The sequence below is a fragment of the Typopeltis vanoorti genome, chromosome 2 (assembly GCF_054136105.1).
Source record: "Typopeltis vanoorti isolate ZY-2024b chromosome 2, IOZ_Tvanoo_1.0, whole genome shotgun sequence".
NCBI lineage: Eukaryota > Metazoa > Arthropoda > Arachnida > Uropygi > Thelyphonidae > Typopeltis > Typopeltis vanoorti.
The window spans coordinates 134,942,621-134,959,903 of NC_143550.1; the positions used below are offsets into that span (position 1 = coordinate 134,942,621).

A 17,283-nucleotide genomic window follows, 5' to 3' on the forward strand; every position below is an offset into this window, starting at 1 on the left:
ACTGATCTGCAAATCCTCGTGCGATGAAAGGGCTCAACAAGTCCACCCTATCTGTTTATTGGTGGGCCAACAAAAAGGCATGGGTTACATGTTTGAAAATTGGTGTTTCAAGTGTTTTGTACATGATGTAGAAAGTTACACGAAGAAAAAGAATATCGACTTCAAAATTCTACTAATTTTAGATAACACAACAGGCCACCCAACAAATTTCAGCCATCCGAATATCAAAATAACTTTTTTGCCGCCTAATACTACTTCATTTATTCAACCACTCAACCAAGGAATAATATCAACATTTAAGTCATATTATAATCGTCGAACATTGCAATTAATTTTGGAAAAAATGGAATCTAATCCAAACTCAAGCATGGAAAGAGTTTTCTATATTGAAATGTGTGAAAATTATTTCTCTGTCCAGTAAGGAATTACAACCCTCTACGCTGAATGCTTGCTGGAAAAAGATATGATGGCCTGAAGCTTTTCTGGAACAAAATTTCGTATCTCCAGTGGATGCTGAGTAAGTTGTATAATAAACGTTGCACACATTTTTGGTGGAGAGGGCTTTTACGATATGGCTGAAAACAAAATTAGTGAATTAATTGATGGAGAAACATTTAAATGAGGAGGAACTGGTACAATTAATAGTGTACCAAATGGTGGGGAGAGTTCTGCCGAAGATTCTGATTGTGATGAATCCATTAAAGAATTCAGTTTAAAGAAATTAGTAGAAGGATTGGACTTGCAAGAAAGTTAGGAAGTTATTTTACAGATAATGATCCCTCATTGGAGCTCGCGAGAAAATTTACGAGACATTTGGATATTTGTTTAGAATCATATTATGAACTTGATAAAAAATTGCATAGTGGTAAGCAAGGTCTTATTACTGACTTCTTGATAATTAAACCAGCCGAAGTATGCAATGAGAATTATAACAAATGATGTCCGAGAGATTTCAAGTGTCGACGATGTCCGGCCACTTAAATAAAGAACATCTACGAAATGTTATTTCTGAAGACAGTAATAATGATTAAAATATGCGCTTTATTTTATTGCATCTAAAACATTTATGCATTATATGCAATGAAGTTTATGTACAATTTGTAATTTTTATAATTTTATGTGATGTATTTGTCTCATAGTTTATGTTTTCGTAACTTACATGAATTAACCGAATTAAATAAAAATATTGTTTTTGTTCGATATGTCATTGTTGTATATATAATTTGAAAAAAAAAAAAAAACGATTTCAGAACATAACCCTACTTTTTCAATGTGATCTAAGTTTCGCATAATGCGATTTATATAACACAGCATTTCTATGGAACCTAACATCCGCGTTATATGAGGGCTACCTGTATATGATGAATATGAGTAGAGATCCATGACTTATTTTTCATGGTATTAACAACACCACAAACACTTTTATCAACAAAGATGTTTTATTAACGCTAATATTTTGCTGATTTTCAACTCAGCATCATCAGAGCACAAGACACATGTAAACGCGACAGTGAGTGAGTGAAACAATATAATTGCAAAAGACAAAAGATCTAAAGTCCTATTTTTTGTGCCCTCTAACGAAAAACAAAAAAGAAAAAAAAACACAGCAGTTATCCAGGAGTTTTTCTTAGGATAACCGTCTCCCAAATTTTTGGCAAATTAATGCAACCATATTTGTTAAGGTTGGAAGAATTCTTCAAAGCCATTGCTGACTCAAAAAATAATCTTTCAGATCTATAACGACTCCTAAATAGCACATTCGTTTTCCTCCATCTAATCCTGTGTGAAGGAATGTCCAAAGCGTGGTCTGCCAGTCCCGACTTGCCATAGTAGTCTATGTCAGCAATGGCTTTGAAGAATTCTCCCAACCTTAACAAATACGGTTGCATTAATTTGCCAAAAATTTGGGAGACGGTTATCCTAAGAAAAACTCCTGGATAACTGCTGTTTTTTTTTTTTTTTTTTTCATTAGAGGGCGCCAAAAATAGGACTTTAGATCTTTTGTCTTTTGCAATTATATTGTTTCACTCACTCACTGTCGTGTTTACATGTGTGTTGTGCTCTGATGATGCTGAGTTGAAAATCAGCGAAATATTAGCGTTAATAAAACATCTTTGTTGATAAAAGTGTTTGTGGTGTTCTTAATACCGTGAAAAATAAGTCATGAATAACCATCAACACCTAAGCTTATCTGTTAGAATGAGTAGAGATCATATACCCTTATAGTATATGATCTCTACTCATATACATAGCAATATATAGTATACACTATATATTGCTGTGTATAATGACCACACATCACAAAATTCTACCTTAACAATACATAATTCTAATGCTTTAAAAAACAGTTTAACACATATAAAGGAAATTAGAATTTATTTACACCTCCTATATATTTTATTCACCGTAACATGAATATCATTAATGGAGAGGGCAAAAAAATTGGTTACAAACATTCAAAATAGTAACACAAGAATGAATCAAACTAACCATTATTCCCATTATTCACACAATGCCTGTCATACACTTCTGAAGCTTATTTGTTGAGATAACACTTATAATCTCTTGCAACTCATTTCTTACATCCTCGACTCTCCAAGTTAAAAATCTATTTTCCTCTAAATTTTTACACAACTTCCAGGCCCTTCACAAAGCAATGCTCTCCCCCCCCCCCCCCGATTACCATATTCCTATCCACTCATTCTGAATTCTCTCTTTAACCACCACTCCTGAGATTCTGATCAGTCTGTTATTTGCCACTTCTGTCTTGCGTCTTCCACTCCCCTTAAATTTCATCTGAGTTGAGACTTAGCAGATTGTTCAGAGGCCATTTGACTTACACACTCTTATAACATAAAACCAAATATCCTATCCATTTCCTTGGCTGTATTTACATTGAGATTTTGTAATATCCTAAGCACCTCTAATTCTCACATCAGGCCGCATAAGATTTGGATGCTACATTCCTGCAAAGAGATCACTTGGTAATTCAGCTATTTCTGTCATCAGCATTCATTAAGGTTATCCCTCCATAATCACTTTTTCTTTTACTCACCACATAGCAAAAAAAACTATTTAAGATTTCCTTTAGTCAACTCAGCTATTTTTTATGTGCATTCTACCACCAAAATTTCCTCTCATAATCTTATTTTGCTCTCCTTACCATGGATCACCCTTCCTTCCACTGTACTTAGTACTGCTTGTAAGCAGTAGCGCACTCGGGGTTTAATCTTGGGGGGAGGGCAAGTTGAGTAGATGATTTGAGAATACAGTCACACCCCGACTTACGTGAATCCGGAGTTACGCGGTTTCTTATATGTACGTATTCCCGTCATGCCTCACCACTAGTCTTATCTTTCCGGCGCCGGCCGCATTCGCCAGTGTCGCACATGCTGTGAACAAGCACTGATGTGTTTTGCGTGGTCTCCATTCATACACGATTTTTATTGTCTATGAACCTTGCGATTGTGTAATGTTATGTTCTTGATAAAAATTTTATCACATAAAAAATAATAATGTCGCCCAAAAGAAGCAAGTCCAATTCTTCTACAGCTAGTAAGAAAAGAAAAACATTCAAAGCGTACTACACACGCCGTTCCTTTGCAAGTCTGAATGAAGCTATGAGGCAAAATGAGCAACTGTCTGTTAAAAAGTTTTGGAAACAGTTTAATGTTTTAGATGCTGTAAGGATTATCGGAGATTCTTGGGGTGTCTCCGATATCAGAGACACCCTTCAGTAGCGAAGAGTCTCTGATATCGGAGACTCTTCGCTACTGAAGAGACCGAAACCTCAGATGCAGTTTTACCAGAAAAGCACATGACAATTGCAAAATTAACAGAAGGTCTCAGCTTAATTAAGAAAGGTTTACAGATTTTGGAGGACATAGATTCTAATGAGGAACAAATTGTAACCACAAGGCAAGGAAAAAAAAAAATCACTGGCTTGCTATGAAGAAATTTTGCGTGACAAGAAAAAGACATTACGAATCTATTAGATTTTATGAAACCATCGACATCGAAATAACTTTCTTTTTTTTTATGTACGAAAAACTACAATTATGATTATATTTCTTAAAAAATATAGGTGTTTTTGTAAACCTTTGGTCCCAAATGTATGTTTGTATATATAAATTACATGCAAAATTATACCCCGAGTTACGCGAATTTGACTTACGTGCTTTTCGTTGGTCCCACCTACCGCGTAACTTCAGGGTATCACTGTACACACTATGCATCGCATAGTGTTGACTGAGCATCTGCAGTGATTGCTAATTCATAAGTAGTATAGAAATAGGACACGACACAACATAAATTTTTAAAAAAATGAATTTTAATTAGGGAAAGATTTTTGGAAAATTTTTTAGTGTTTTTTTTTTCCCTTTTTCTTTGGGGGATAACAGAACTGTCATGCCCTCTTTCCACTCCCCTTAAATTTCATCAGAGCTGAAACTAGGCAGATTGTTCAGAGGCCATTTGACTTACACACTCTTATAACATAAAATCAAATATCCTATCCATTTCCTATCCAATCTTGTTACATTGAGATTTTGTAATATCGTAAGCACCCGGAGAGGGGGGGGATGGGGCCACAGCTCCATCCTCTCTGGGTGCACCACTGCTTGTAAGACTTCTGATTTTTATACTCTTTATTTCCTCCACTACTTTATGCATCTTCTGCTTAATGATACTACCCATCCATTAACTCCCACCTAATCTATCCTCCTCACCCTGAATGAGCAGTGTGAAAAGGATTCTTTCAAACATCCCTTGAAATTATGAGTAAATTTTTAAATAACGCACAATAACAGTGATGTAATGCTCACTGTAATAAGCCACTGTAAATCTCGCTATAGCACGAGTTTACTGTATAATTTTATGTATTCATTTTATTACTTTTGTTGAAATGAGAACTACAGAAACATCTTGTAATTATATATATTAGATGTGCAGATGGTTGGATAGGAGAGTTTTGTGAAGATGAAGCACCGACTTGGAATCCCTGTGTTGGCCATTGTCTTCATGGTGGTACATGCTTGCTACCCAAGATTACTGACCAGGATGCTCAATGTTTGTAAGTACTTCTTTCCTATAATTAAATCTTTAAACTGATTGATTATGAGATTGTTTTTCCTATATCATGGTGCATTTAGACACTTAAATAATGTATTTTTTAATGCATGTCATAAAAAATTTATGAAAGGAAAGTGATACAATTCCATAAATTGTTGTTTTTGCAAGATATCCCTGATTGAATGAATATGAAGATGGTTGTAAAATTCACATTGCAGTAAAATATCACTTGCCATTTACAGTTTCGAAAAATCTTTCCTAACGGCTTTCTTCTTCGTGTAGCTTTCTCAGTGAGAGGGTGCAGCACCATATCCTTCCAATTCTCTCTGTTGGTGGCTTTCCTTTTTGTTTCTACATAGCCATGTGATCCTGTCCATGATCTTATATCTTCAAGCCATGTCCTTCGTTTTTTGCCTCTTGATCCTTTTCCCATAATTTTTCCTTCTAAAACTGTTAGTATCCTGTGTCCTGCTGAATCTTGCAGTACATGTTCTGCCAATCTCATGTTTCTCTGGATCATTTCCTGTAATAAAGATCTCTGTGTTCTCATTCTCTGTAGGACATCTGTATGTGTCACATGTTCTGTCCATGAGAATTTCAGAGCTTTCCTAAAGCACCTCATTTCAAAGGCCATTATCTGTTGTCTTACTCTTTTCTTGAATATCCAGGTCTCACTTCCATATGTGAAAATTAGCCACGCTAATTTTCTTATCATTCTTTTCTTTGTCACGATGCTCAAAGAACTTCTGAGCAGATCTTTATTTTTCCAGAATGCATCTTTAGCTATGATGTTCTTGTTTTTATTTCTTTATCTTGCTTTCTGTCTGTAAATTGTCTGTAAATTTCACTTTTGTCTCAATTTTAGTTTATGTTGAAAAGTAATACTTCCTGATTAAGTGAAATTTTATTTCTTCATTTAAAATAAATAAATCCATTTTAACAAAAAAGTTAAATGGATTTAAAGAACCAGTTACTAATCATTTGGGATCAAATTATGAAGAATTTCTTAAAATAAAATTAGGATAGATCCTACCATAAGGTAAGAGCCACCTGAAAATGTTGTTTTAGTTTTAAGTCTCATACATAAAGTACAGACACTCCTTGACATATGTAAGTACATCGTTCCACAACTCCTTTGTCGGATTCTCCCCCCCCCCTCCTCTCTTCCTCCAACCTTTCATAATAGACTTTGCCATGTCACACACACATGAAAAAAATAAACATGTAATGCAATGCAGAAATATTAAATAGTAAAAAAATGATAAATGTCCTGTATTAAATACATAAAAGATACATGCATTTTAACCACATCCACTTGGACAATTTTTAAATGCTGAACACACCAAATGAATTTTACAATTTGACCATTTAAAAGCCAGCATGATTTTTAAATATGCAAACTAATCATTGCTTGCAGCAAATAATTGTGTTCCTTCAGGATAATTTCCCTTAAGGTACTCAAATAAAACTCTTGCTTAGCCTGTATTGTCATAAGGCCAAAAGAAACACATTTCAAGCTCTGGTCTTCCACCTTTATTATAAACAATTTTTCATTCTCCATTATTTTGTTATTATGGCTGTTTTAATGCTGACTGTTCCTTTAACATGTTCTTTTATGCGCAAGGCATCCTTTACTATGGTATTTACTGTCAATACCGCAAGACAGAATTCACATGCTATACCTCATAAGTTTTGTCCACCTTCTTTCTTTCTTTTCTTTATTATCTGTAATTTCATCTCTAGATCAACTGTAGTACAATTGCAAGATGGTTCACTTTTAATTCAAGGGCATGTTTACCCCCCAGCCACTGTGAATAATATTTAGAAAAATGGGAAAATAAGCACAACACTATATAGGTGCATGTACAGCAAGAGACACACTACAACTGAGATGACGCAGCATGTGGGGATGAGAAAATTTCTTACTTAAGTACAGATTTACATATATCAGGGTCTGTTTGTACTTGAAATTAAGCATTGAGCATAAGATGAGATGGTTGGGGTTGAATAAAATTAATACTCTTCTTTTACCTTACACAATATCATACAAAAGACATTTCGCATCAGTGCCCTGATCAATTTAAATAATATTCTCATAATTTTTCATTTAATAAATGTTTCTGTTTTTTAAGAGTATATATTTTTTGTGTGTATATATATATATATATATATGGTATGGTATGTATATACATACCATATATATGTATATGTATATATATATATATATATATATATATGGTATGGTATGTATATACATACCATATATATGTATATGTATATATATATATATATATATATATATATATATATATATATATATATATATATATATGGTATGATAATATCAACGGAAAAATCAAAAACTATGGCCTTTAAAGGGCAAGATCCAGCAAGAACTAAAATAGTATTAGATAACAAGATCTTAGAACAGGTGAATTCATTTAACTACCTAGGATGTATGATCACATATGAAAATGAAAAAGATATAAACGTAAAAAATTGCAAAATATTTAAAAATAACAGGTGTAATTAACTCTATATTTAAACCAAACCTAGTTCAAAAACAAACCAGGCTAAAAGTATACAATACATTAGCCTTACCGGTCTTAATGTATGGAAGTGAAATCTGGACAATAAAACAAAAAGACAAACAAAGATTAACAACAGCAGAAATGAAGTTTATGAGAAAAACTGCAAAGTATACCCTATTTGATCACAAAAGAAACGAAGATATTATGAAAGAATTAACCAAGATAAACCAAGAACCAGTAATTGAAAAAATTAAAAAATATAAACATAAATGGATGGAACACGTTCAAAGAATGAAAACAGAAAGATTACCAAAACAAGCCTTAAAGTACAAGCCGTTAGGAAAAAGAAAACCAGAACGTCCTCTTAAACGATTCAACGATGACTTCTAAGGCCGGAACAGGCCATTCTAGGCCTAAATCCTTGATACGTATGATGATGATGATGATGATGATATATATATATATATTTGTAGGGGATGAACATGTAAGAAGGTTTTAAAGCGAATAAAAGTTGAGCAGCTCTCAGATGTGAACTGTAGACTAAAATACACAAAGATTATTGAAGAAAAAATGAAAGAGTTTGAGAACAGGAATCAAACCTTTTAGATTCAGTGGCAAACTCTGAAGAAAACGTTGATTGATTCTGCCAGAAAGGCATGTGTGAGGTTGTCTGCAAGGATAGAAAAATCAGAACTCCATGATGGACACAGGAAGTAAAACAGACAGTGAAGGAAAAGAAGAAAGCATATCAAAAATTCCTGCCAAATAAGTCAGCTTATGCTCTTAGAGAATACAGAGACAAATGTAAGAAAGCTAAACACTGTGTAAAATTAGCTAAACAAAAGTCATGGGAAGACTTTGGTAAGAATATAGAAAATAAATATCAAGAAGGTGGCAAGATATTCTGGAGGTTGTTGAAGAAGCTTAGGAATGGAGGAAAGAGTGCTGTAAAAGGAGTTAGAGATGATAAAGGTGACATGAAAACGGTAGAAAAAGATATCCTTGAAGTATGGAGTAATTACTTCGAAAAATTGCTAAATGAAACGAGCAGTGATGACAGCACAGTGGTAAAAAACACTGACCAGGCATGCAGTCAGGAATACATATCCATACTTGAAGTAGAAAAAGCCATCAAAGGCTTGAAATGTGGAAAGGCAGCACGAGTAGATGATATTCGACCAGAAATGTTGAAGTATGGTGGTATAAGAGTCTTACAGTGGCTGCACTGCATTGTTCAGAAAGCCTGGAGAAGAGGGAAGAATTCCCGATGATTGGAGTAGAGCTCTCATAGTATGCGTTAGCAGTGCTAATCTCAGGTAGTATGGTCACGTAAACAGAATTGTCAAGGAAAGATTAGCAAAACAAGTGTTCTCTGCCAGGTTGGCAGCAAAACGATCCAGAGGAAGACCAAGATATAGGTGGATTGATACGGTACAAAGTGCCTTAGACGATAGAAATATAAGATCTGATAATGTTGGAGTCTTGACAAGTAACAGACTGATTTGGAGGAAAATTGTAGATAGGAAAATAGTAATGATGTAATTTTTTTCATGTAGTACTATCATATCCTGTACACCCCTTGAGGGTACATGACAGGAATTTGATGATAATGATGATGCTTAAGGGTGAAAGCTGTATAACTGAGAGGAGACCTCCACATAGCCTTTAAAGGAATGCGGAGAACCGACCAGGGCTTCTAACCTAATGTCCAATCCTCACCTTCTCGTGGTAAGGATTGGACATTAGGTATCTACCTGGATACTGAACAAACAAGGATAGGCTGGCAATTTGGGATTTAGCCGACCAAATTGTATTATTGGCTTAAACCAAAATACAAAATGATGGTATTTTACAAAATTTCATGCCGGCTGGGGCATCGCCCAGTTAAACAAGGGCCCCCGTTGTTTTTGCCAGGGAACCAGGCAAACAGCGAAAAGTCAGCTACTGGAAAAAATTCGAAAACACACCCCAACTCAACATCACCAGAGTTAAAGATTGGTACTATCAACATAAGAAGCCTGAATGGCAAAGAAATGGAGCTAGCTGAGGAATTAGGTAAGTACTAGATCAACATAATAGCGATGACTAAAACAAAAAAGTCAAAAACTGGTGAGATCTTTCTGAGCAATAAATACAAAATGTTATATTCAGGCAATGACAATCAAAGAAAAGAAGGAGTAGCCATAGTATTCAACACTAAATACGAGGCTAATCTTCTTGAATGGCAGGCAGTCTCAAGTAGAGTGATATGGGAAATATCAGAATGGGAAACTGGACAATAAGACTTATTTGTGCCTATTGTCCCACAGAAGGCTCTACTAAGGTAGAAGTGGCTCTCTAGAGCCACTTCTACCTTAGTACAGCTTTTGAGGCTCTAGAGAAAATGTGCATAAATTCACATGGAGAGAAGAGGCAAGGAATAAGAAAAGTCTCATTGACTATGTTATTGTTGATAACGATGTTTTCTCCCTGGTGCAGGACACCAGAGTGTATAGAGGATAAAATTGAATTTCATATTGAAAAGAATAACATGTAAGAAAGTTTTAAAGTGAATAAAAGTTGAGCAGCTCTCAGATGTAAACTGTAGACACAAAGATTATTGAAGAAAAAATGAAAGAGTTTGAGAACAGAAACCAAAACTTGGAGATCCAGTGGCAAACCCTTGAAGAAAACTGATTGATTCAGCCAGAGAGGCATGTGGTGAGGTTGTCTGCAAGGATAGAAAAATCAGAACTCCATGATGGACACGGGAAGTAAAAGAGACAGTGAAGGAAAAGAAGAAAGCATATCAAAAATTCCTGCCAAATAAGTCAACTTGTGCTCTTAGAGAATACAGAGACAAATGTAAGAAAGCTAAACACTGTGTAAAAACTGGCTAAACAAAAGTCATGGGAGGACTTCAGCAAGAACATAGAAAATAAATATCAAGAAGGTGGCAAGATATTCTGGTGGTTGTTGAAGAAGCTCAGAAATGGAGGAAAGAGTGTTGTAAAAGGAATTAGAGATGATAAAGGTGACATGAAAACTGGAGAAAAAAGATATCCTTGAAGTAAGGAGTAATTACTTCGAAAAATTGCTAAATGAAACAAGCAGCGATAGCACATTGGTAAAAAAACACTTGACAGGCATACAGTCAGGAATACATATCCATACTTGAAGTAGAAAAAGCCATCAAAGGATTGAAATGTAGAAAGGCAGCAGGAGTAGATGATATTCGACCAGAAATGCTATGGTGGTATAAAAGTCTTACAGTGGCTGCACTGCATAGTTCAGAAGGCGTGTACAGAGGGACGCATTCCAGATGATTGGAGTAGAGCTCTTATAGTACCCATATATAAAAAGGGAAATAAAACTGAATGTGAGAATTACAGAGGTATTTCCCTACTGAGTGTTCCTGGTAAGATTTATGCTAGTATATTTGAGAAACGGTTGAGAAGAATTATGGAAGAAAAGCTTGGTGAAAAACAATCTGGATTCAGGCCAAATAGAGGCTGTCAGGATCAGATCTTCACTTTACGACAAATAGTCGAGAAATCATGGGAATATAACAAAGATCTGTATTTTCCAGATCTGTAGATCTGGAAAAGGCATATGACAAGGTGCCAAGAGAGCTATTCAGTATGCTACAATCATATAGTGTCAGTGGGCATTATATCAAGCAATACTTGGTCTTTATTTGAGTTGTAAATCAGCAGTTAGGATTGAAGGAAGTACAGAAAGGTGGTTTAATGTTAAATCTGGTGTGAGACAAGGATGTACATTATCCCCCCTGTTATTCATTATCTATATGGATCATATTATGAAGGAAAGTGGTATTAAACCAGATATCAAAATTGAAGATGTTAATGTCAGCTCTTTGCTTTATTCAGATGATGTTATACATTTAAATAAATCTGCTACAAGTCTGCAAGATTCTCTGATTAAATTGAATAACTGTTGTAATAGATATGGTATGAAGGTCAGCAATAAAAAGACAAAGACAATGAAAATAGGCAGAATCATTGAAATGTCAACTGTGTTGTGAATGGAGAACCTGTGAAACATGTAAAACTTTTCAGCTACTTAGGCATGAATTTTAGTGAAGATGGTAAATTAAATATAGAAATAGACAACAGAATCAGCAAAGTTGGTATGGTGGGAAGTCAATTGAATAAATTCATATGGAGTAAGAGAGAAATTAGTCGGAACACTAAATTAGCTGTATACAAGGCAGTGTTCAAACCAGTTTTAACTTATGGATCTGAGAGCTGGGTCAGAAGTAAAACACTTGACCAAAGACTAGAGACTGCAGATATGAGAGTCCTGAGAAAGATTAGAGGTGTGAACAAATGACATCAATGGCAATATCATATTAAAAACAAGGATATTAGATAGAACTTGACATTGTCAGCATCCAAAAATGCATTAGTAGAGCTAATCTCAGGTGGTATGATCACTTAAACAGAAGTGGCGAGGAAAGATTAGAAAACGATCCAGAGGAAGACCAAGATATAGATGGATTGATACGGTACAAAGTGCCTCAGATGATATTAATATAAGATCTGATAATGTTGGAGTCTTGACAAGTAACCGACTGATTTGGAGGAAAATTGAAGATAGGAAGTTAGTAATGATGTAAATTTTTCATGTAGTACTATCATATCCTGTACAGCCCTTGAGGGTACATGGCAGGAATTTGATGATGATGATGATATTTTTTGTATTATGTTAAGAAAATGGATATCACAAATACAGGGAATAGATCACTTAACAGCACTGAAAATTTTTCATCATGTAAATTTTAGAAAACCTAATTCAAACTTTTACAGTTAATGGACTGGATAATGTTAAAGCATTCTTGGAATCAGCATAATTAACTGTGGCATTGTCTAGGATAAAGACATCTTAAATGAAGTAATTTTAATAAGAACATAGAATATCAAACAATGGTTTAAATATTTTGCTACATCCTCTGTGCTAAGTCAAAGGTGAAAGGCTTTTTGTTCATTTAAATGTAGAATGTTTGAAAGTTTGTTTGTTTTTTTACATTCATAATTATTTTATTCTGGTGTTCTTCTCATCCACGCAGTTAGCCTAGTGGCTTTGCACTTTGCAACCATATGCCTGAGGAAGGAGTGTCCTAGGTTAGATTCCCGTCGACGACGTGAGGAGCTTAAGGATCTTCCTCAGTCATAGCCAAGTTAGACGGTCTTGGGCGTGGACAGCAGAGTTTTTTCACCAGTTTATCTGGTGTTTTTCATCCCGCAAATAAGCAAACCGGCCCCATGTACATGGATTTCAGCGTTATGCCTCTAAGTATTCTTGGCTTGATTACGAAATCCAAGCATGCTTGGAAGGTTGTGGGCTTTATAGGCCTGTTAAAGCCACTGGATTAATGGATGGATGGTGTTCTTTTCTCTGTATACTGATAGTGGGTGAACTTTGTGTTTTGGAGAACATTTAAAGGAAACTATTTTTAATAGTGATTTATAGAAAGTTTGAGCAGAGCTAATCTTGGGTGTTATAGTCACTTAAACAGAATAAGAGAGGAAAAGATTGGGAAAACTTGTGCTTGATACCAAAGTGCTTTAGAAGAACAGGCTAATGTGAAAGAAAATTGCTGAGAGAAAGTTAATAATGATGTAAAATTTTCATGATGTACTATCATATTCCTGTACACTCCTTAAGAGTGCATATCAGAAATTTTATGATGATGAAGAAAGTTTGTAAACGATCTTTATTTTGTTATTTTTAATCTTTTTAGATATGCCTTTAATATAAGTAACCATTACTACCATTTTAGGGTAATGTAACTCTGTGTTAGTTTCCTTTCTATTTACAAATTTCGCACTTAAAAAGAGTCATTGATTAAAATAACATTACCACTTGATATCACTGTCCTCCTTTCTTTTGTGGTGCAATCTTGATATTACATATGACAGTAAAATTCACCTCCAAATCAAGAGAATAGCAATAGGCTCTCCTGTCTCACCATCGCTTGCATTTTTTTTTTCAACAAAACTTTTGAAGAAAAAGCACTTGCACTAAGCTCCTCGCCATTAGTTCTCCCCCATCGACTGCTGTATGTTGATGCAGTGTTTGCTATTTGGCTCAATGGTCATGATTCTTTAGATATGTGTTTAGCTCACTTAAATAACCCAAAACCCCTAGAATAAATTTTACTTTAGAGATTGAAAATATTGTTTATCATTTTAGACATGTTAGTTACCAGACTTCTAGATGGTTCTCTCTCTCGCTTATGCTATCTTCAGAAAAACTACATAATAAGCGATATTACTGTTATCATTATTATTTTGGTAACCTAAATGGAGTCAACAGACTCATCATGGGAGGCCAACTCAGCCAGTAATATGTCTATCATTATGAGCTTTGAAGTTGTTTACACTGCCTGCATTCACAATGCACTGGCACTGTATTCCACTCACTAACAACTCACCACATGAAAAATCTACTCTCACACCCTTCTTCACATCTTTATACAACTTCCAGAAATGGCCTCTTCTTCTTCCCATCTTAACATCCACTGTTTTTATAATTCATTCTGTATTAATCTGATAGAAACCCTTAACTAACTTGAAGTCTCTATTGTACTCTTCTTTTCCACAGCTCCTTTGACCTGGCTTTTCAATGAAAGTCTGGCTACTGGAAAAGTGCGCAGGGAATGGAAGGAAGGTAAGATAGTGTCATTGCATAAGGGTGGTAGAAGACTGGAAGTGTCTAATTATAGACCAGGTTGTATGTCATCAGTAGTTGTTAATATCTTGGAGAACTTAGTTAGGGACCGTATACAACATTGGGCAGATGAGGGTAATGTTATCTGTGAGAGTCAACACGGATTTGTGAATGGGGCACTCTTGTTTTAGTAATATGCTAGCCTTTTATAATAAAGTTACATGAGCAGTAGATGAGGGAAATGCATATACTGCCATTTTCTTGGACTTAGCAAAGGCATTTCACAGGGTGCCACATGATAAGCTGATATTTATGTTGCAGTGCATGGGCTTGGATGTCAGGTTGGTCAACTGGATTCAGGATTGGCTGTCCAATAGGTATCAGAGAGTTGTGTATGGTGGGGCAGTTTCAAGGAGGCAGAGGGTTACAAGTGGGGGTCCCACTTGTAACCCTATGCTGATCCCAGTGCTGGGCCCCACTTGTAAATGTGAGGCTCACCACTGGGACCTATATTGTTTAACCTTTATATCAATGACATTATCAGTGGATTGCATGAGGATATTCATTTGTTTGCAGATGATGCGAAACTGGGAAGGGTTATTAGTAATAGGGCAGATGTGGTAGTCCTGCAAGAGGATTTGAATAAGCTAGACATATGGGCAAATGAATGGGGGTGTCGGTTTAATGCAGCAAAATGTAACGTCTTGAGGTTTGGGCCACATCGATGGGACGCTGCATACTCTGTGGGAGGAGTTATACTGGAGGAAGTAGGGGAGACAAGAGATCTGGGGTTGATGATTGATAGAAACCTGAAATTCAGGGGACATATTGCAAAGGTGGTGAAGGTAACACAGAGGATTGCTGCAATATTGAGAAGGACGCTGACCTGCAGCGATAAAAGTGTTATCATTCCATTGTATAAGACCCAGATCCGACCACACTTTGACTATTGTTCTCAGATTTGGTGTCCAGGATTTGAAGGGGATAAATTAACTGTGGAAAGGGTACAGAGGCAGATAACAAAGACAGTTTCAGGACTGTACAATGTGAGTTATGAGAATTGGCTGAGAGAATGTGGACTGCAGAATTTAGTGGATAGAAGAAGGAGAGAGGTGATATGATTGAGACTTTTAAACTGTTGAGAGGTGGTTACAGGGTTGACACTGGGGAGGAGTTCTTCCACTTGGTTGAACAGCAGGAAGGAGTGATGACAAGGGCCATCCCTGGAAGTTACGAAAGGAAACTGTGAGCAAGAGGGTGAGGAGTGGTTTCTTTGCATGGAGGGTAGTTGAACCATGGAATGCATTGCCTGATGGAGTGGTGAGAGCGAGAATGGTCAATGAGTTTAAGGAGTGGTATGATAGACTTTGTGCTTCCTAGGAGGAACATCCTACGATGAATCTCGATAGACGTGTTTCCTAAGAAGGACCACCCGTGATGAGTCTTTTGACTTCTTGGAGGCCTAATAATAATAATAATAATCACAACCTCTGTAATCCACACTCCCTCAAATGGTCTTCATTACCAACACTCTTGATCATTTTGGTCACTTTGGACTATCTCTACTGCAGTGGTTCTCAACGATGTGTCCACTGTCATTTATTAAATAAGGAAAAAAAAAAATTAAAACTCGGAAATGTAAGTCTTCTCATAGTAATAATATTTATTGAAATCTTAAAAAATGTTAACGCGCATGTTATATTACGAACATTTTGTGATTCCTCCGTCTTTGAGTGCGAGTGTTACCAGTGCCAATTTTGCGCATATGTTTTATGCATTTAGGCTACTGGCAGCTGTACACTTGAGGATGTATCACCACTTCACTGGTGTTGTGACACGATTTGACCATACATTGTTCTCTTGTGTTAAAAAATTTTATCCCAAAATGAGTAATCCAAATAAAAAACAATGATCCTATAAATTCAACATTGGGAAGAAGACTATTGTTTTATCCAGAATAAAGAGTAATGTTTTTGCTTATTGTGTGATGGTTTAATTTAGTTGTATAAAAAATGTTACGTGTGTTTATCCTACTTTCATAGTTAATTAATTTGTCAATTGTTATCATTTGATATGATAAGCAAGTACAAATTTTCATAGAAAAAAATATTGGTGCATGCCACTCTCTTCCCGCTCTCGAATGTGACTGCGACTGCAACTAGGTTGAGAATCTCTGCTTCAGTGTTTCAACATCACAATGAAAACTAGGTGACCAAATCTGAGTACAATAGTCCATATGTGGTTTGACCAATGCCTTAATATTTGAATATTAACTTACACCACCACCATCTGTACAGCAAATGGCATAAGGAGGGCACTGGTAGTACGAAGATGGAGGTAACCTGTCACGAGCTGTTAAAAAAAAAAAAAAAAAAAAGATAAGTATTAATAGTAAGTAATAATATTATTGTTTTTATTTCATTAACAATACTGGTTTTTAAGTTTGAACTATTCAAATTCATGAATTTTTTTTGGTATGTTTCTGTGGTATTTTGTTAGGATTTTATTGTCTCAGTATTGTCAGTATTGTATCCAACTGTAATGATTGTATTCTACATGGTGGCTTCCAGTTTTAGCAATTCACCTAGTCCCTTCCATTTAGCAACTGCATTATTCGTAGCATAGTAGATGATTTTGTTGCTTACTATGTATGTAGCATGTACGTATCCCATTGTTTAAAAATGTGGCAAGGGCAGGAGAGGAATGTATATGTGTGCATGAAATGTAGGTAGTGGGAGGCACTGGGAGACATAATTATCACGAACTCGGGACTTAGCATCAGCAGAGATAGTGCCTTGGAAAAGGGTGAAATTCAGTTTGTGGATACCAGTAGTGTGTTGGAGGGTGGGGAGGATATTAAAGACATACACACATGGATTTAACATTGGGTAGTGTAGCAGAAAGAAATGGTTTGTCTGATAGCTATAATTGGGTGTGGAATTGAAATCGGGATGTGTGGAGAGAGAAATAGAACTCTAAGAACGAATATTAAAGGAATGAAGACTGAGTT

The 17,283-nt window shown here is 35.6% G+C and overlaps 1 protein-coding gene across 1 annotated transcript in view; it reads left to right on the top strand.

The window, feature by feature from the left end:
• The window catches only part of LRP1 (LDL receptor protein 1), a 1,646,373-nt gene that overhangs the window by 1,538,813 nt on the left and 90,277 nt on the right, over positions 1-17,283 (top strand). Inside the window, exon 85 of the mRNA XM_090402369.1 lies at positions 4,943-5,071. Within this exon, the coding sequence (XP_090258495.1) occupies positions 4,943-5,071 (129 nt within the window). The remainder of the gene's footprint in view (positions 1-4,942; positions 5,072-17,283) is intronic.